The 20,267-nt window shown below is 34.0% G+C and overlaps 1 protein-coding gene across 9 annotated transcripts in view; it reads right to left on the reverse strand.

Annotated features, from left to right (window-relative positions):
• Positions 288-20,267, reverse strand: part of CEP128 (centrosomal protein 128) — a 96,536-nt gene continuing 76,556 nt past the window's right edge. For 6 of the 9 annotated variants that reach the window (XM_021402506.1, XM_021402503.1, XM_021402508.1 and 3 more), the window contains 5 exons: positions 19,994-20,017; positions 11,453-11,530; positions 9,927-10,040; positions 6,379-6,487; positions 288-864 (listed from right to left, as the gene is read on the reverse strand). In XM_021402506.1, coding sequence (XP_021258181.1) covers positions 758-864; positions 6,379-6,487; positions 9,927-10,040; positions 11,453-11,530; positions 19,994-20,017 — 432 coding nt within the window. In that variant the 3' untranslated portion in view covers positions 288-757. Of the gene's footprint in view, positions 865-6,378; positions 6,488-9,926; positions 10,041-11,452; positions 11,531-17,968; positions 19,608-19,993; positions 20,018-20,267 lie in introns of those variants that run through there. The other 3 variants (XR_002440370.1, XR_002440369.1, XM_021402510.1) reach the window with 2 other exon arrangements.

Below are 20,267 nucleotides of genomic sequence, written 5' to 3' on the forward strand. Positions count from 1 at the left end.
TCAGTGCGACGCATCTTTTCTAATTGAGAAGAAAACAGAATAAATAAGAGATCATTAAGCCCTGCTAGCAAAAATTTCACAGCCACATACCAATGCCCTTCCGTATGGTTGATACAGATGAGTGAGATTCTGGTGCTATGAAGTGCTTTACTAAATGTCACACAACATCATATTTGCCACATCATCTGATAAAACTATTCTGATCAGAAGAATAATTCTAAACAGCTTATACGCGACATATGCTGAGCTTGAAGTAATGACATGAACTTCCACTGATTTTTTGGAAATTAGATTTTAATATTTATTGCTTCTTTCTTAATTGATAGCTGCAAAGTCAAGTACTTAAAGTCATGAATGTGCTTTGTAACACTGTATAATGACTCAAATAAATATTAGGAAAAACATTTTTAATGAATATTTTTGATTATTAATATTATTAAATCTTTTTAAATAACACATGTCAACACAATTCCTGTCCATGGGTAAATAAGCTCATATCAAAGAGTAATGTCAGAGTTCTTTAAATTCACAATATTTCTGGGATGCAGTAAATTTCGTCTAGAACTGCAGAAAAAAAATGTGAGAACATCGTAGTCTCAGAAAACCTTTGGTGCACAGGTTACAGGAGCTGATCAGAGTCTCTTCCGGGGCTATTCATTTAAGTGTTTGGCAATCACTGAATCATTAAGGATGTTTCCTCCTACAGCAGATGGAATCACCACAGTTCAAAAAATCTTCTGAGTTTTTGTAAAATGTTCTACTGCTTCCCTCTTTCTCCTTGCAGCTTCATTTCATTGATGGCAACATTAATGGAATCTTCCTTGGTGGCACTTGTATCAAAAGGAACTATCCTTTGCATATGTGCTAAAAAATCAGAGAAAAACAAAACAAAAAAACAATTAAACATCTTCAGAAAAAGGCATATATTTTGCTGACCGAGCATGACTATGTTTCATGATATAATAATTTACAGAGCAGAAAATACGTCATTAATAAGTATTCAATATTAGTAATGCTAAATTGAAAAGAAGTCATTTTTACAGAGGAATACAATTCAAAGCTGTTTAATCTGGATGCGGACAACAGATTTCGTATATAGAAGAAACAAACTTCTGTATTTTCTGAAATTCAGAAATTTCACTAACATTCATTTCCATCTAATTTTGCAGCACTTTCGTTTATATAAGACAAAACAAACCACTCAGAAAATTCCTGAGGAAATGTCATATTCAATAGCATAGACTAAAGGCAATAAGCGACACTGAACAGACATTCATAGGATGCCATACCACATAGATTCTTTTGCAATTGGTCACATGTATTTAGAAATAAGCATTTTATATTATATTGTATCAAAATCTAGACAATATAAATTGAGAGATCATCTTATAATAAAGTGCTGGAGGAAAAAATCCAAATACCCAGACATCTAGCAGTTATTTGACAAAGGTAGAAATGAAGGGGAACAAAGTAGATATTGTATACAATACACCTTTCTTCTAATCGCCTCCCTTATATCATATGAATGTATGAAAAGTGGTACTTCTTGATTGTTTATTATAAATACCAAAAGGACAATCATTGAAGAGTGCAGTAAAATTGTAGACATATATAACCATTTAGTTGGGATCACGTCCTCATACTTTAATTAGGAGGAGTGAGATGTTTTCATTGCCAGAAGGAAAATAAAATCACTGTGTTTGAGATATCAGTAGAACAGCAAGTAACCATTTTTCAGCACTAAATTTTCAGCGTTTCTCCACAATTATACAACTGTATGCTCTTTCAAATTAAAGAAAAAATGAAAAATCATACACAGAATTAATTGCTGTACTAAATGAATTTGCATTTTACAATTTCCAACCATTCCAGTTTCTTACCGCTGAGCAACACAAGATTTTGCTCTAGAACACTGTCCTACCGCATTATGACATTATAATGCCTTTTTTAATTTTAATTAAGCTACTTTTTTATAAATCTCAATTCAAATTGTCTTAAAAGCTTATGAAAAAGTATACAGAGAGGGATAAAGATAGACATCAGCACACATTGCAGGAGTTAATTGTCATGGCAATAAAAATCAACGTTTAGGACAGATTGATTTTATTCAACCATGATATCATTCCTACTATTACACCATGTCAAAACAAGAGGGTTGTTTATCACCACATCCAAAGGGTCAGAGAGGACTGTGATTCTAGTTACAGATTGGGAAAACTGGTGGCTATTTTCTTCTCCATAAAGTCATAGCTTATGAAGCCCTGGAACATGAATTCCCGAAAACAACAGACAGTCAGAAAGACATGTGGCTGCCGGGAAACTATCCAGGCTAAAGCCTTGAAGTGATGAGCTATACAAAGAGAAAGGCAGGAACCAACTTTCAAAACTAATGCAAAGCATCTGTAACTCTTGGGACCTTCATAATATAAAATTATAGAAAACTACAGTGGTCATGAAAAACAGTTTCTGAGGATTGTTCTTTAGATAACAACCAGTAGTGAGTTTTTAGACCAATTGTGTAGTCTGATAATATTGCAGACTGCAAGCTGTATCTAATGAACAGTTCCTTGTATAAATAATGTTGTAGGTTACACATCTTCCTTCCTAAGATCTCGAGTATAGATATAAAAGCTAATTTCCATAACATCTTTAAAATAGCCTTTTTTTTAACAGAAAAGTCATTATAATTGTAGAAATTCTTCAGGTAGGAAAATGTAGACCAAACAAAAGAGAATGCTAATTACTTTTCCTTTCATCTGCATGCTGCATTGGTAAATTTGTGCTACATACATAGAGAGAGATGCAGAATTTTTCCTTATTTATTCTTTCATATTTTTTTCTCGCTTTCTTCAACCAATTTTGAACCTAAATCCCAGGTTTCCCTCCACAGATAAACTAAAGTACCTCAGATGCATCTGCTCTACACCCTGATGGTCTTTAAATGTCACAGAAGACCCATATTAGGAAGGGACTTTTTTGTACTAGCTATTGACTATAATCTGTAAGTTTTCATGAGTCTAAGAGAGTGGGGATACACTATATCACAAAGGCTTGCAAACTGCTCTGGAAAATGAATTAAAAAGAAAGGTCTTCTATTTCTGAAATACAATGAATTAGTCATAGCAAATAGGTGATAACACTTGTAGGTAGATTTATTAAAAGCTACAGGAGATTTGGGGGCAAAAGACCTCGAGCTAGACTTCACTGTCGAAGTCTCAAGTTATAATTAATTAATATCATTACTGAAATTAAAAGTTCATGGAGTTTATGTGACTAACATGAGTGATGTATGTGATTTTATCATTTAACACTCACTAGTAATTACAAGAAAAGCTGCCAAATGTTAAAACCGCTGCAGAATTTTCACTTGAAACTATAGCAACTTTAAAATACACTTTAAAATTTGACTGGTGGAGAACAGATTCAGCATAAAACATTGAGTCACTAACCAATGTTCAGGGAGTAACTCAAATGCATTAGTGCTCTAAGGCATCACAAAGGGATGCAAAATATGTGATGAGACCAATGGGAAACCTATGCCTTCTTGCAACAAGTGGAAGCATACTCTAGGACATCTAAAATGACGTGAGATATCTTCAACAAGCACCTGACTTGCTCTCCTACTTAGTAATTAAGCATAAAGAACATATAATAGCACTTACCTGAAAAGAACCAGCAAAGTGAGAAATTAAAAACACTTTCATTCTATCAGAATCAAATAAAATCAGGGAAAGAAATATCTATCTTTAGACTACTTCCTGGTTTTAGCCTCAGAAAATCTGACAAATGGATTTTTAATAGAATGCAAATGAGGAAATAAAACTCCAAGGATTTTTGTAACCAGTTTCTTTCCCTTAAAAATTAATAGAAAAAGGTAAAACACATTTGCTCTTAATTTTTGCCTTTTTTAAAATAACTTCCAACACCTCAGCAAAAATAACAAAGAACTCTTTCCAGCACCATTCTGAAATTTCAAATATATGAAATATGAAGATCTGCTTAATTTATGATTTAGAAAATACCTTCCAGAAGAAATAATCACTACTATTTTTCTTTCATGATTTTTCATCTCCAGAAAACTTTTCCACTTGAAGGATAGAAAAATTATCCCAAACTGGTTTGCTAGATTGGTATTCAGGTTTCCCATATATTCTCTATCAGACCTGGAGCTCTCCTCTTTCCTCCCCTGAAGTAGAAATATTAGACAATATCTCTTTCAAGGGCTTTTTCAATTTATGTCTTTCCCAAGAATGCTCACAAGTACTGCAACTGTAAGAGTTTGGTAGGAGCACTTTATCTATAGAATAAGAGAGAAAAAAGTTTTAATCCTACTACTAGGCCTCTGCTGGTTAGCATTAAGTCCCACTAAAGCTATAAAAGCAACATGGGTAATTGTGATTACTTTTAACATTTGAAAGAAAATAATACTTAGGCAAAATAATAATGAATTGACTGCATACACTACAGTGTTCAACCCATAGCAGCATTCCTGTTCTTGATAATAATACTGTATACTGTGTTAAGAAAATGCCTGAGAAAAATAATATATGTTTTATCCAAATATCTGTTTCAGTTTTAAAACTGTAACCCACCATCCTGCCACTCCTTTGTGAGGTTGATCATCTTTAGCATTTATAAGTCACTTGCATCAATTCTATCAAATCTAATGCTCTTTGCTGGCAGAAAATTGAAACAGAATAAAGTAGAACTGAGTAGAATAGAACAGCCTCAGTTGAAATTAAAATTATTTTTCTATATTCAATACATTCTTTTAACTGATCAGCTATATAGAAAATAAAGATTAGTTTTATAACACCACTATTCCTTAAATGACTAATATGACCATGTTAGAAATGTCTTGCATGGAGCTTACCGCACCTCATCCAGCACCTCAATTCTTACAAATTGCACTTTTACAACAATGCTCCTTCATCTACCATGTTCTCATTAAGTGCACCCCAGGTGCAACACATGGAGTTTCCCCATACATTCTGCATTCTTCCTCCTCCCATAAGTGGAAGAGCAAAAACTGAGATCCAGCCTAAATTTAATTTAAAAGTACTGAAGTCCAATCAAGTTTCATTCAGGTTAAGTAATATAAATATATTTCTAATATTTTATCAGCATTTATATTGCATCTTTAAATTGCAATAAGTTTTCGCAGCAGAATTACAGAATCAGGGCTCTGCTGACGTAGATCTTCTGGAGATGAACTAGTTCAACATGCCTGCAAGTTATGGGTTGTTCTTTTTTTTCAAACACACCCTTAATAAATGAGCTGTACTTTAACTTGGAAAGACATTGACAGGTATGAAAGAAAAATGGGATAACAACTGAGGCAGGTGAAAATATTCCTGAAGCACAGATGAGATCAAGGCTTTCACCCATATGCTTTGTTCCCATTGTTGTTATTTAGTAAGTTCTGCAAAATGTTATCTAATCACAAGCTACAGATTTTGAGAGGAAAAGAAAGCAACTATCTTTAACCTTACCAGATCAACTCAGGACTTACTGTTGGTGAGCAGTGATTTTTACTGCAGTATTCATTCCATGACAAAGAGATTTGGAAGTGCAGTGAAGCCTGAAATAGGACTTTCCATTACACAGAATGCACTAGGTTGCCAAAAACACAAACTGGTTATATTGAAAGGAAATGGAAGGTAATATCTTTTTGAATAAAAGTTTTTGACATCCATGTGCCGATATCTGGTATGCTGAGAATTGTCTGTTTACACACACACATATAAATATCTATATGTGTTTTCTTCTCTGTATACTCAATTTTTTCTAAATCATTTCTGATACTCATGGAAAGGTATTCTTGCACCAGAGAAAGATTAACATATCCTATCTTTTATTGAGCAGTTCCCAGCTGTATCAGAGATCACGTAACCTCTAATGACCACAAGTTGTACACATACACTAGAAAGAATTGTTAAAAACTTTTGAAATAGAAGCAGAATTAGTGAACTCAACTCTTATTGTTATGCTGCACAACCATGAGACTAATCAGTACAAACAACAGATGCGGAACAGAATTCTTTGAGGATGTGTCTTTAGTCTCTGTTAAGATGCACAGCTTACACATGCATGATTGTTCACGTAGAGATTGTGAAACCAAATGCAGTCTGAATCTTTGGTGAGGTTTGGGTGACAAACACAAATATTTTAATTTCCAGTTAAAAGTATCGCTGTGCTGTTACAAAGATATTCATAGACAAAGGCATCCATCTGGTACCTTATGCTGAAATATAGCAGAACTCTTCAGACAGTTCTAGCACTTTTTGTCGATACACTTACTCTTTCAAGTAAAACAGCTTTAAAAGAGGAAAATGTATTATCTGCTGTGGATTTTTTTTCCTGTGAAACAATACTTACAACTAGAATCAGAGAGCAGTGAGCTGGACAAAAAGTTGTTTTGAGTTCGCCAACTAGAAGAGGAAGCAGCCACGTGTATACCAGCAATTTCAGCATCCATTTCCACATCCTATGGCAGCCAATGAAACAAAATAATATTTCATATCATTAAGCTGTAAACCTTAACAAAATACATGCAGTTGCACATATATATGCTATGATTACACACAGTCAGGAAAATACTGATTTGAATTCTCGGAGTAAGTGTTGCAAAAGGTATTTGCTTTTGAATTCCATGCCCCTTTACCACTGCAAAATCTATGAAAATCTTTAGTTCAGAAAACCATTGGGAGCACTGTTGTTGTTATTATAATCGGTTGCAATAACGTTCTTTTCCCCATCTATATCACATCCACAGTGCAAGGCAAAGCATATTGGCAAGACAGGCATCAGCAAATAATAAAGTTTCCATCAATGAATGGTCTACATTAATTTACTTAACTTCAACAATTTAGTAACAATAAAAATTAAGTCAATTTTCCCTGCCACTGAGGAAACTCCACTGGAAAATGTTTTTTTCACTTTTTTTCTTTTAACCATTAAATAAAGTTTGAAGAACAAAGTTATTATTTATGGCTCGATCCATACAACATAGCTTTTTAGTTAAAAAAAGTAATTTGGTTTGCAAACTAGGAAAAGAAGGTATTTTTTAAAAGCCATTTAAACAAAAAACTCTCTAAATCTTTATTACCAGTGAAGCAAGTAGTCCACAGTTATAATCAATAGCTTCCAAAATATGATTAAAAGCTTGTCTTGGTATCCTAATTACTCAGTTTCTTAAAATGAGGAAATATATTAACGCACAAATGCATCAATATATAAACGATACAATTTTGCTTCTGAATTCTTTGATAAACACCTCGAGGGAATTTTGTTAAAACAGCTTGCAACATACTGTTAATGCTAATGCTAAGATTTGAAAACTAAACAGGAAACAAAATAAATTTTAACGTTAATTCAGAGATACAATAAGCTTTTGTCCCATCAGTGAAGAGGTATTTACTCCTATTAAGAGTAATAGGAATTATACATATTAATCTCCTTATGTGCTGATGAGAGACTTAATACCTAAAATGTACACAGCACAACAACTTTAAAAGAAAATAAAAATTTAGTCTTTCCATTCTGCTTCCTGAAATGCTTTGTTAGAGTAGAGCTTTTTAAAGAAAAAAGGCATGTACACCAGCATCTGCAATCACAATGGCTTTTTCTTTACAGAAATTTGCATTTACATAATATCTTTCTCACATACTTTTTTTTTTTTTTTTTTTTACACTTATAGATGAATTTAACTAGGTGGTGAGTTGCTTTTAGCAGGGAAATAGTCCTAAAGTATTTAAATCTATCCAACATAACATTTATCTTTAGGTCTCTTCTAGATTTTTCTTTTGATTTTGCTTTAGTTGGTATTCTCTATTACTTTTTTATTATTATTGGTTATATTTACCTCATTTTTCCCCAATTTCTTTTTTAGCTACTATCACTTAGCCCTTTAATTGAAAAATCCCCCTCAACATCTGACTTCCTTTATTAGCTGAAACATTACACTTTAACCTCTACAAATGAGAATTATGATTTTGCTGGCGTTCTAAGCAACAGGTATTTCACAGCCACCTGAAAAGACTACTGAGAAGGTAAAGACAGAGTGAGTACAAATGTAACCATAGGGAAGGAAGCATAACTGCTTTTAGGGCAACTTTCACTTGATTTTCCTTTTTGGTCCTTAAATTGAAAAGAGGCTAGATATGGGATTAACTAATACCTCTCTGAGATTAGCGTCTTCAAGCAACATTATCTACCAAATATCTGTCAACTTTATACAGAAGCACAACTTTGTGTATAGAGCATGAATCAAAACCATCACAAACAATGAACTTTGATGTCCTCCAGACAACACTCTTCCACCAATCAATTTTAAAGAGTCCCTACTAACTAACAGTAAACATTTTTTAAAAAATGAAACAACAATGCATTTGAGTCAGTTCCAAGGGAGGGTAAGAAAGGCAAGCATTAAAAATGGATTTTTTAGACTAAGCCTGCCTGATCACTGCAATCAGATTAGCACCCGTCTGTTACTTGTTTTTGAACATTCTGTTCTATTTGTAACAGATGTGACAGCCAAGAGGACTGTATGTCATGCAAAAAAAAACAATTAAGACTGACTAAAAGGAAGCCATTAAATGCTCCTTCTCATCTAAAGAAAGAGGAAACATCATTTTGGAATCAGCCTTTCATAGATTGTGAACACATAGTTCCAATCACATGAGGTCAGTAAGCTCAGTCATCTTAGGGCAGCACTATATTCTGTTCTCAGTTTATTGCATTCCACTTAGATTTTCAATATTTTCCAAATTCCAGTGGCCACTGAATTAGTACCTCTTGCATGAAGGCAAAAGAAATTCCAGAAATTGAAGACTATTAGTAGCAATAGTCTGAAAGTGAATCTGCCCTGTTCTTTTCTTACAGAGGAACATGGCTAAGGTAGCTTCACACTGTTTTCTTACAGCAGCAACCTACTAAGCTAAAATACTCCATCTTTATTTTTTATCTTTTCCACTTGTTAGAAAACCTACTGTTAAGTGGGTTAATGTTTTAGAGACAGAAGACTGGTGTGGAGGAGGTGATGAACACAAACAGCTGGAAGTTTTTTGTAACATGGTGCATGATCCTATACTGGGAGGTCAATTGCTGAGAGACACACATGACACTGCCAATGAATCCTGATTGCAAAAGCAGAAAATCTAGTACAATCCTCAGTTCTGAACATTTGTTTTAACACTACTTGATTCTGCACCATAAAAATTGTTGCAGTTGTGCCAAGGTAAGCTGCTATCATTAGGACATGCAGTGAGAAGTAATATGATAAGGAATAAGACTATACAAATAGAAAGAAATGTTAACAGCTGGAAAGGTGGACTCATTACAGATATTATTTCTAAACTAAGAGCATCGGATTTGTATTTCCAGGAGTTAGGAAATTATGCTTAGCTCTGCTACTAGTGACCTTTAGCAAATCAATTCTCCTCTGTTTGCCTCAATTTTATGTATGAAATAGACATGATTATAAAGAGTACAGAGATGAACTACTGAAAAATCTATATGCAATCTACAAATTAATCTTTCTCTTAATGGAACAATGGGTTTCAATATTTCTCTTCAACCTGAAAGGACAAGGGAAACGTGAACAAACCAATCAAAAAATTGCTGACAGAATTTGACAAAGCAGTGGCACAAGCTAAGACTTGAGAGCAGTAAAATACAGACGCACTTTTCCATGGAATTTTTAAGATTTTTTTGGAATATTTCAGTTTATAACAAAGACAACAGAATGTCACCAAATTTTACAACTGCCATAGCAATTACATAAAACTTTGCCAGTCCAGGACAGAAACAGCAACATTCACATACAATTTTAGTCTGTGTTTGTAGTATGAGCTAATATACATTAAATAACCTTATGTTGCTGACTGAAAGTAACCACAAAATCAAAGTGTAGTGCACACACTTACCTTGAATTGTTGGGCTCTTTGTTTTGAACCTTCCAGCTGCTGCTGTAGAGAAGTCACTATTTCTTTATACTTTGTATACCTCTCCTCAATCATCTCCCTCCTGCAAAGGGACTCCTAGAAATGCATTGAAATGTCTAAATTTCAATTAAACTGTAATTTAAAAAGCAGTTAGTTAAAGTTGGCTGGCTATTGTAAACATGGGTATCACCCAGGATTTTCCATGCAGCTCAGGTGAGTGAATCACTAACTTTCAGAGGCTGAAATACAGGGGCCATATGCAAGTACGATGTTATGTACAAAAGAGTAACGTTAAAATGAAGACAGGTTAAAAAGTTATCCATAATTGGTGATTGATATCTTGTAACTCTTTCCAAAATTTGATAATATCATAGCTTCTAACAAAGGAATTTTACAATGTAGAAAAATTAATTTCAATTCTTTAGGAAAAAATGTTTTAAGATAAGTCTTCTAATTCTAATGAATATCATAATTCAACACTCAATATGCATATTCTGAGTTGGTAATTAGGCTTTGACCTCACAGAAGAATAGAAAGAACACTGTATGCAAGTTTGTCACAACCTATTGAACAGATATGAAGCTAAAGGTGACAGTTTCCTGAATCACGTCATTACCAGTGATGAAACGTGGTATCACTGCTACGAGCTGAAGACAAACCAGCAGTCCATGGAGTGGCAATGTGTGAATTTCCCATTGAAGAAAATGTTCAAGAAACAGCCATAAGGGGGTAAAGTGATGTGCACTGCCTAGGAAAGGGGTGATCCTTCTGGATTTCAAGGAACCTGGACAAACTATCAGCTCTCTCTGCTGCACCATGAAGCTGACTAAGCTGAAACCTCAAACTTCCAGAGTCAGGCCAGAGAAGAAGTTTTTTCTCGCAACATGATAACACCAGGCCCCATATCAGTTTGAAGACCATACCGCACATTGGCAATCTTGGCTGGACAGTCCTACCATGTCCACTATACACTGTGACTTCCATTTATTTGGGTAGGTGAAACATGAAATGTTGCATGGGCAACATTTTCCTAGCAACATGCCATCATGGCAGCTGTGAAATAGCGGGTCATTTCTGCTGCTGCAGATTTTTACTAGTATGGCATGCAGGCTCTTGTTCATTGCTGGCAAAAATGCATAGCTAATAGTGGTAACTATGTTTTAAAATACTGTTTTGTAGCTGAGAATTTCGTCTACCAAACAGTGTTATTGTGCTCTTTGTATCTGTTGTAGTTTCCATGGAAATAAACAGGAGGCATTACTTTCTGAGCAACCTACATATGTACTAAATGTTTGCTTGCATTATGGGACATCTCAGCTGTATTACTAATTAGGACTAAATTTGTGACCTCAGTAAAGCCATATTCAGAAAAAAAAGGCTTATTGTACATTTTCATCATATGTAATTTTATATATCTTATTAACAGTCTTATCTATACATACGGGGTTGACATTAGTTAACTGAAATAATTTAGAACTACTGAAAGAGTCAAGTGATATCTTTCTCACTCCATTATCTTTGAAGTCTTCTAAGAGGCTCAGTTTCTCAGGAACAGACTCCAGATGATCTAAAGCTACTCGAGTACTCTAAAGAAGAGAACACAAGAAAAAACATTAAAAATAAATAATCAACACTGAACTAAACATGCTATTGCTACTATAATTTATAAGCAATTTTTCAAATTACAAAACTTACAAAACTCACCTACAGAGATCTTATTAAGGAAAAGAATTTTACTTTTCCTGTAACACAGCTGGTTCTTTACAAAAAAGAATTATAGAATTTTCACATATATTTGAACAATCAGTGTTTAAAATGGTAAAATCAGGCAGGAGGACTAAATGTAGCATTAAAGTGGTTTCACAGATTATGGCATATAATTGTCTTTATAGCTGTAAAATCCCTATTTGTTCTCCCCAAATGTTACTATACCTCTCCACTTCAAAGTGAAATTGCCTAGAGATATCTATCACTCTGATGTTTCCCTCTTGTAAGTATCAACCACTTCACTTGTATTTCTGGGTCTTACCAAAAGTCATGTGAATAAGGGACAATAAATGCAGCTTGAATTTCTGATTGGATTCCTACAAAATGATTGGCTTTGAGTGAACCACTACCGATCAGGATCCAGACCATGAGGTAAATGATATACAGTTTTAATAATTTGCTAATTCAGCACTCAATAACAATCAGAAAAGATAAATCAACACTGATCATAATTAAAAAGAAAAGCAAAAAGCCAGAGAACATAATCACTGCAAATTATTAATTCACTGTGTGCTTGCAACATCTTGCCTACCGAGTACAGAGGTGGGAATTTGTGTCAGAAGAGAAATAAAAATGGAAAAAGCTCAGAGAAGAACAACAAAAATGATAAAAACAATTGAATGCTTTTTCCATGCAAGGAGTGAATAAATAGAAACATTCAATAGAGCAGGATTCTTCAGCAGTTAGATATCTGAAGGGAGAAATGGCGAATTTGCTTAAAATCCCAAATCACATAATGATAGAAATGTTTATACGGGTTTTAAAAGAATTTGGGTCAGTTCATGACTAAGAAACCCCACTGACCTTTGAATGGCTGCAATCTGACTGAATGAGTGAACAGAAAACAAAATATATGCTGCTCCTGTAGATACACAATTCCCTAAGCGTTATATTTTGGTAATTGTTGTACTTTGCCTGCATTTTCTTTCTAAAATACCCAATGATCTTGAGAGTCTTTTCCAACCTGAGCAATTCTATGATCAGGATAACATACAATGGCATATTCAGAGGCAAAAACGTGTTCCTTTTTCATAAAACTAATGAATAGAACAGTGGCAACGAACAAACAAAAACGGAAAAAGAAAAATCAAAATTTCTTAGGGGAACTTCAGTGAAGAAGAAGGCAACAAAATAACATTTTGAGAGATAAGAGGGAGAGGTAATGAAACAGCTTTTAGCTGGCCCACAGAAATTAGTCCAGCAATTTAGGGAAATGCACAGCAATCTCTTCAGCTTGGATTAAATGCCACACTTGTATCATTAATGACTACACTCTATTCTATTTGAGAGAAGGATTTAGCCACACAAGATAAAATGTAAAAAAGGATACTGGATGCACCTGACACAGAAGGCAATTAAGCATTTTTTCCAAGCAACTAGAAAGCTATATGCCCTAATACATACAAATATTCCTAAACAAAGCAAATGCATCTGTCTGCTCATTATTTAAAGGGGAACAAAAGGTACTGATACAGTACACTGAGTGTACTGATAAGAAGAATACCAATTGTATTGAGTGAAGCTGTATTTGTGATATTTTATTTAACAGCAGACTCCTCCATAGAGTGCATGCTATTAATCTTTGTGTTTTTAAAATAAAGGCTATTTGTTTTGAAAAGAGGCATTTCATAATCTTGAAGAATAATAAAACAAATTACTCATTTTCCATGACACCATACAAACACTTTTATATTTACACTGCATGTGAACAGCTAATCCTCCAATACTGATGTAAATGTCGCACACTGTCTCAAGAGACAGATCTAAATCAAGATCAGATACATGTATTATTTTTAGTCTCAAAGCTGCAATGCTAAACTCAAATAAATCAAAGCAGATTTGTGTATAGTTCTCGTAAAGTTTAGCTTTATAGTCAATATATTGAAAACACACGCACAAACCAGAAACCAAATTTCACTAACTTTCACATTACAGTGTCTGTTTCTTTTCTGAGGTAGGTAAAAATAAATGTATATTTGTATAACACAGATATTTTTGAAAATTAGATCTGACTTAAGTAACATTCAGCCAATCCCCAAGGAATATCCATAAAAAGATTAAGTGCAACTGTAATTTTAACTGACTGTAATGTATTTCATCAGGGAATTACACACAATTCAAATGAAACATGTAATGTTAAAGGTGACCTATGATGTTGTATTCTTAAATCAACTTTGCAACTTGAATACCTAAATAGAAAGAGTAGGATGCTTCCAGCATGTTTAAAGATATCTTTTGATTTCCTTGTAAGTTTCTACAAAACTGTGCATTGTTAGCTTCCATCTCCAGCACTATACTGATAATACATCTCAAGACCTTTTAACACAGAGTGCGGTACTCTATAAGAGCTGCAAGATTCATTGTTGACCTCTATACGCGAGGAAAATTTCACTTTAACTGGGATATTCTGTGACTTAGTATATTTTCCATACAGAGGGAAATATGTATTTTGTATCATTTTATCACTTCTTAATTATGCCATTATTTTGGTGATTTCAGCACATTAAGAAATAAATTTACCTTTACAAAGATAAACATATAAAACTTGGTTACACAACATGCAAGTTCAATTGGTTTTCATTAAACTACATTGTTTCATTGAGGTTCAAAGTACTAAGATTTTTTTAAGCAAAAACTGCACTTATACTAATCAAAACCAGCAAGTCTTTGCTAAGAAAGCATTGCAAATGTCAAAGTAACTGAACTTTGAATTCAGACTCCAGATGTTTTTGCAGAGGGTGGACAACATTTAATTAAGAGAGTTTCATGGATGCTTCCTTTCCCATTCACAGGGACACAGACCATCATTTTCACATTCACGATCACACATCATCCCTATGGTAACTACAGGAATTGTTTACATGGAAAAGTATTAGGAAAGTATTTCATGAATTTTCTGTTGTTTGATGCATACTAGCAGCTGGAAATGTGGAGGAGGTAGTGAATGAAATCTTTTGGCAAGCCGACTCTCTGTGAATCATCAACAAGGGTTCTGAGTACTACCAGAGGTAAACAGAAGAAGTTTTTGAGAATCTATTCCTTATCATTTACTAAGATTTTATCAAAAGACATCCAGGAATCATTACAGGAAATTATAAGAAATATAACACGAGGCAGTGTGCGTAACGTAATGTTAGTAGGTATACATTCTTAAAAAGGTAAAAGGGCTTCCTTGTCATTTGTAATGCTAATCTCAATTTTCTGAAGCTTAGCAAGCTAAACATGTACATTTACACGTAATTTAATTTATTTTTTGTCCCTAACATTATTTCATTAAGCCTTTCTGAATGCATTACAAAAAATTAAATCACAGAGCCTTCACAGGAAAGAAGGAATAGTGCTCGCTCTTACAGCTGAGAAAAACTGGAATACAAAGAGAAGTGTTTTAACCAAATTAGTGTCAGAATACAAAAAAGTAGGAATTTGGTATATAGATTTCCTCATTTTAATCAAAAGTTGAATGACAATGACAGAATTAAAAAAAACCCAACAACTACGGTAGCACTGAAAGTTCTAATGAATGTCTGTGTTCCTAAGGTTACAATTTGACAGAACGGAAAAAATTCAAACCCAAAGTGAAGGAATTAGCAGAATATTAGAAACATTCTAGTCAAGTCTGTAGTCAATCATAATTTTAATTTGTTCTGTGATATATTAAATGAGAGAATGAGTGCTATACCACATATTTCTATCTTATATAATAAGGATCATATATTCTGCAGAAGAATTCTTCATGAAAAGTCAACATTTTAAAACAGAATACACAAATCTGTCTTTAAAATTATATTTACTTGCATTTATATTCACACTATGTTAAAAATGTCTTTGGTAATGACCACTGCATATCAACAATCCTCAGTAAACTAAAAGAAATAACTTCCAATACCTAAAAAAAATTAGTCTCTTGTGATAAAGATTTTTACTTTCTCTAATAGAAAATCAAGCTTATTTTGCTTTATTAAAATATGGCAAAAATGTTCAAAATTTTCAATATGTAGAAAATGTTACACTAACATCACAATATCAAAAGGAGCTTTCTGTCCAAAAAATCTAAAGGCTGTTTTAGGAGGAGTATTGACAGCAGGTTAAATAGAATAGGAATAAAAGAATAGGAATAAATGAGTAGGAATAAAAATAAGATGACATGATCCTTCTCCTACACTCAGCACTGATGAGACGCATCTAGAATGCTGAGTCCAGTTATACGCTTCCCAGAACATAAGAGACATGATCATATCATAGAGAGTCCAACAAAGGGCAACTAACATTGCTTAAGGGACTGAAGCATCCCTCCTATGAAGAAAGGCTGAGAGAGTTGGGACTGTTCAGCCCATGGAAGAGAAATCTCAGAAGGGATGTCAACAATGTGTACAAATATCCACAGAAAGGGTGTAAAGAAGACGGAGTGAGGCTCTTTTCAGTGGTGCCCATTTACAAGACAAGAGATAATGGGTACAAACTGGAACTCCAGTAATTCTGTCTCACCATCAAGAACAATTTTGTACTGTGTGGGTGGCTGAGCTCTGGCACAGATTGCCAAGAGCCAAGAGTTATAGAGCTTCCTCCTGGGAGATGTTCAAAAGCTACCTGACATGGTCCCGCTCTAGGGTTGCCCTGCTTGAGCAGAATGGTTGGGCAAGATGACCTCCAGAGATCCCTTCCAACCTCAACTGTTTCACGATTCTGCAAAGTATTATACTATTAATATCACCATGGCAAAACATAAAGTTATTAGATCAAGTTGCAAGCCATGCACAAAAACTATATATGAATAAGTAAATATGAAACAGGAGGAGGTCAGTAAATATGGAACAAGTCATTCTGACTTCCAAAAACAGAGCAGTTTAATAAAGTTTACAGAATTATCGACATTTTGCAGTGTGTCTCTTTCTTTAAGGAACTTTAGCAATATATACATGCATCAATATTTTAAACATTTGTTTAAAAATATACATTAAGATATTCTTTGTCATGCTTATATACAATTTTTGTATTTAAAGTCTCAACACAAGTATAATTTTTCTAATAATGTTATGCCTTAAATTAATAACTCATTTCTTTCAAAATAGTGAAGAAAAGTTTTAGTAAGGAGTCATTTTAAAGATAATTCTATCAGTTTCTGAGGGAAGAGCAATGATAAGATAACATTAGAAACATACACACACATCTTCATCTTGTGGAATTCATGCAGGTATACAGCCCTAATTGGAATCTGCAAGTTAGAAAGTTGTGAGTTCTAATATTTTTGATTCCTACTCTAAATTCAAGAACTAGGCAAGAGGTGAGAAATAAGTATAAATGGGAGAGGAGTGCAAAAAATAAATTGTATTCTTAACAGAAAAATGTGTTCTTTAACAGAATAAAAAGATATAAAATGTTTGTGAAGAAAAACTTAAGGTGGCAATATTAGCAAAAAAAAGAATAAGTAAAATATCAAACAGCAGGGAGCAGAGGATGGCTAAATAGCAAGTGCAATAACTACATCAGAGGAGCAGACAGCAGCAAGGAAGAAGGTAAGAAGAGTGTCAGGAGAAAAGATACACCTGGCTATGAGCATTATCAGGCGGCAAAAGTTACTTGGTGGGAGTGAGCAGAAGGAACTGGAGACCCTTGGGAAAGTTCTGTACCCCCAGTGAAAGGAAGTGACACACTGGCTTTCTGATGAAAGGAAAGGAAAGGGAGAGGCGGGCAGGATGGTGCTGCTCCTCTCCCAGGCGTTTGTATAAGATCAAAGAGCTGCTGTGTTCTGGGAGGATCAGAAGCACTTTGATGTAGTGGTAGTCTTGGCAAGACACTAGAGAAGCAAACCAAGGACAGAAGAAAATATTAACCCTTAGATTAAAAAAAAACTAAAAATTCATGCATGCAAAGTGCAACAGCCACGAAACAGTCACAAGACTGATTTGCAGTGTTTGCTTATTGATAGAAGCCACAGAGAAAGAAAGAAAAAGAGCCCTAATGTGGACAGTGTCAGGCAGACACGTAATCTCTCTGCATTGGGCATTGTCACCCTTTCAATTCTTCTTCTAAAATGGGTGAAAAAATCAGAAAACCGATGCAACTTTGAGTCTGCTACTACAGTACAGGAATCTAGATGTGCAATCTTGCACATTGCTGAGGGTGTGCAAACAGAAATTTGTTTTCCTGTTATTCAAAACCTTAATTTCATTAACATAAAATACACGTTAAATTAAAACACTTAGATGTTCATACTGGAAAGGAAATCTAATTGAAAAACAATCTTGCAGAATACTTACAACATTACTGGATTTATTCTCATTTCATGACATTGTAACAAGAAGCTGAATAACATCCAGAAAAGTCTGATCCAAATAATCTATGCACGTGATAACCTCACTTTTGGGTTCCCTACTGAAAACAGCAAGTTGTCTTACTATCAAATAATATATAAGGCATATATTCACTGGAATAACTGGTTGATTTCAAATTCAATTTCTCAGTCTCTACCAAGGTGGAGGAGTCTGACAAAGATTGTGTAGTTTACCAAAAGCTGCTGAAGTCACAAGCACCACACAGTAGCAACAAGCAACTACTAAATGTACCATGATCTAATCATGAGAAGTAAACGTTCTTCCCACTGTGGCGAGATCTGGGAATATAATGCAGACTGCAGATTTTTTTTTCTAGGAAAATCATGCACCTTTGCCTGTAAGTAATATAGGACTAAATTCTATATGTAAAAACAAAGATACACTCAAGAAGGCACATTTTACTAAGCCATAATTTACCTGAAGATAAATCATACTCGTTCTAGCAAAACAACAGATTACATAATTGCTTACCAATCCAGAAAACTTCTTGTTAATAGCTATATGATAATTAAAGTCGGTGTATTAAACAGTATTAAACCAAAAAAAAAGAAAAAAGATTCAAACAAAATACAAATGATGTGCCTGATATCACAAAGGAACTTTTGGCATAAAGTCAAATCAGTGCCTTGGGAGCACTGAATAGTCTTAACGTCAACCATGTTTTTGCTGTCTACAATTTCAAAGTTTAACATTATACATCTTCCTACGCTGGCAATAACAAAAGAAGTGATTGACTTCAAGCACTAGGATTTAATATCACAAATTTGCATTCAGATGTTACCTCTCAATTTGCAATAAGAAAGAAAATTTTATTTTACTGATAATAATAGTCTACTTATTCTACCTGAACAATAACATAATATGAAATATTCCTTCTTTTATTTTAGGAGACTTCAGAAGAAATAGAAACAAACATTGTCACCAACCATGGATTGAATTTGCATGAAATTTTGCTATTTGCAAACAACTTTCCACCTGCGACAAAACTGCTCTGGGAGCACAAAGGACAAGGCATTTGCGGGCAGCTTAACTCAGTTCATGAGAAATGGGTGGCAGTGGATACAAGCCTGCCTAATTGTCATGTAAGCAAACCATGATTAAGAGACACTTCCGAACAGAACTAATTCACACAGCACTATGTGAAGCATCAGGACTCTCACTTTGAGCATTAACTCCCTATTGCTACAAGGCAGGAGTTCCAGTACTGCATTGTGATTTACAAAGGATCTTAAAGCATTTCAGATTCTAAATATTTATATTTGTAAACTGGATGTTGAGTCAGCGCTAATTTCTTTATATGAAAATTTCTGGATTTCTGATAGAAAGAAACTATTGTATGATATCTTATTGGACATGCCTATTGAGGAGAAAAGAAGCATGGTTCAAATCCATCCCACCTTGTCCACTTTGTAGACTTATTACCTTGAGTGATCCAGATAATCAGTCCAGCTGTATTCATGGCATGTACAAGCATTAAGGTTTTTGTACTTTCAATTTAGTATTTCAAAATGATATCTCTCCTTAACTTTAGTTCCGGTGGAGGGAGATGTGGTTCTATCTGCACCTTTCAGGGTAAACGTACAATGGCATGTAAAAGTCACTAGAAAGCTTAGATGTATCACATGTACCTCAACCATCTGGCCAACAGTTGAACTTCTCAGTTCAGCCTCAGTATGACTCAAATCTACTACATTTCACTTCTGACAGATGTGAAATGAACTTTAGAGGAAAGTAGATTACATTGTATTTTATACAGCTGGTGCTCAAAATACTGTAATGAAAATCTAAGTAGAAAAGTGCAGTGTAAAAACCATCATGTGACTTCAATGGCGATAAAAAAAGACCTCAAATGGCAACCTTTTTTTAAAAAAAATAAATACATAAAAATCACATTTTTAATCATCAGTAGTCTCATGATGATTGGCTTGAAAATAAATTTAAGAAACTTACCATTTCTAAGGACATAATTCGTTCCTACAAATAAAGTAGAAGATAAGTTAGAAAGCTAAGAATATAAATGGAACATAAGTCGAACAAGAATGAAATGCTTCTTCTTTTATTGTTTTGTGAAATTGTCACTTATAGAGAAAATGCTATACCTAACTTTACCTCTGACCCATTTATCAAACTATCTCACTTAAAAATCTGCACGGAAGAAAATTAAAAGAAATTTCCCAGAAAAGAAGAAAGAATTTGAAAAAATGTATATTTACACTAATATTTT

The sequence above is a fragment of the Numida meleagris genome, chromosome 6 (assembly GCF_002078875.1).
Source record: "Numida meleagris isolate 19003 breed g44 Domestic line chromosome 6, NumMel1.0, whole genome shotgun sequence".
Taxonomy (NCBI): domain Eukaryota; kingdom Metazoa; phylum Chordata; class Aves; order Galliformes; family Numididae; genus Numida; species Numida meleagris.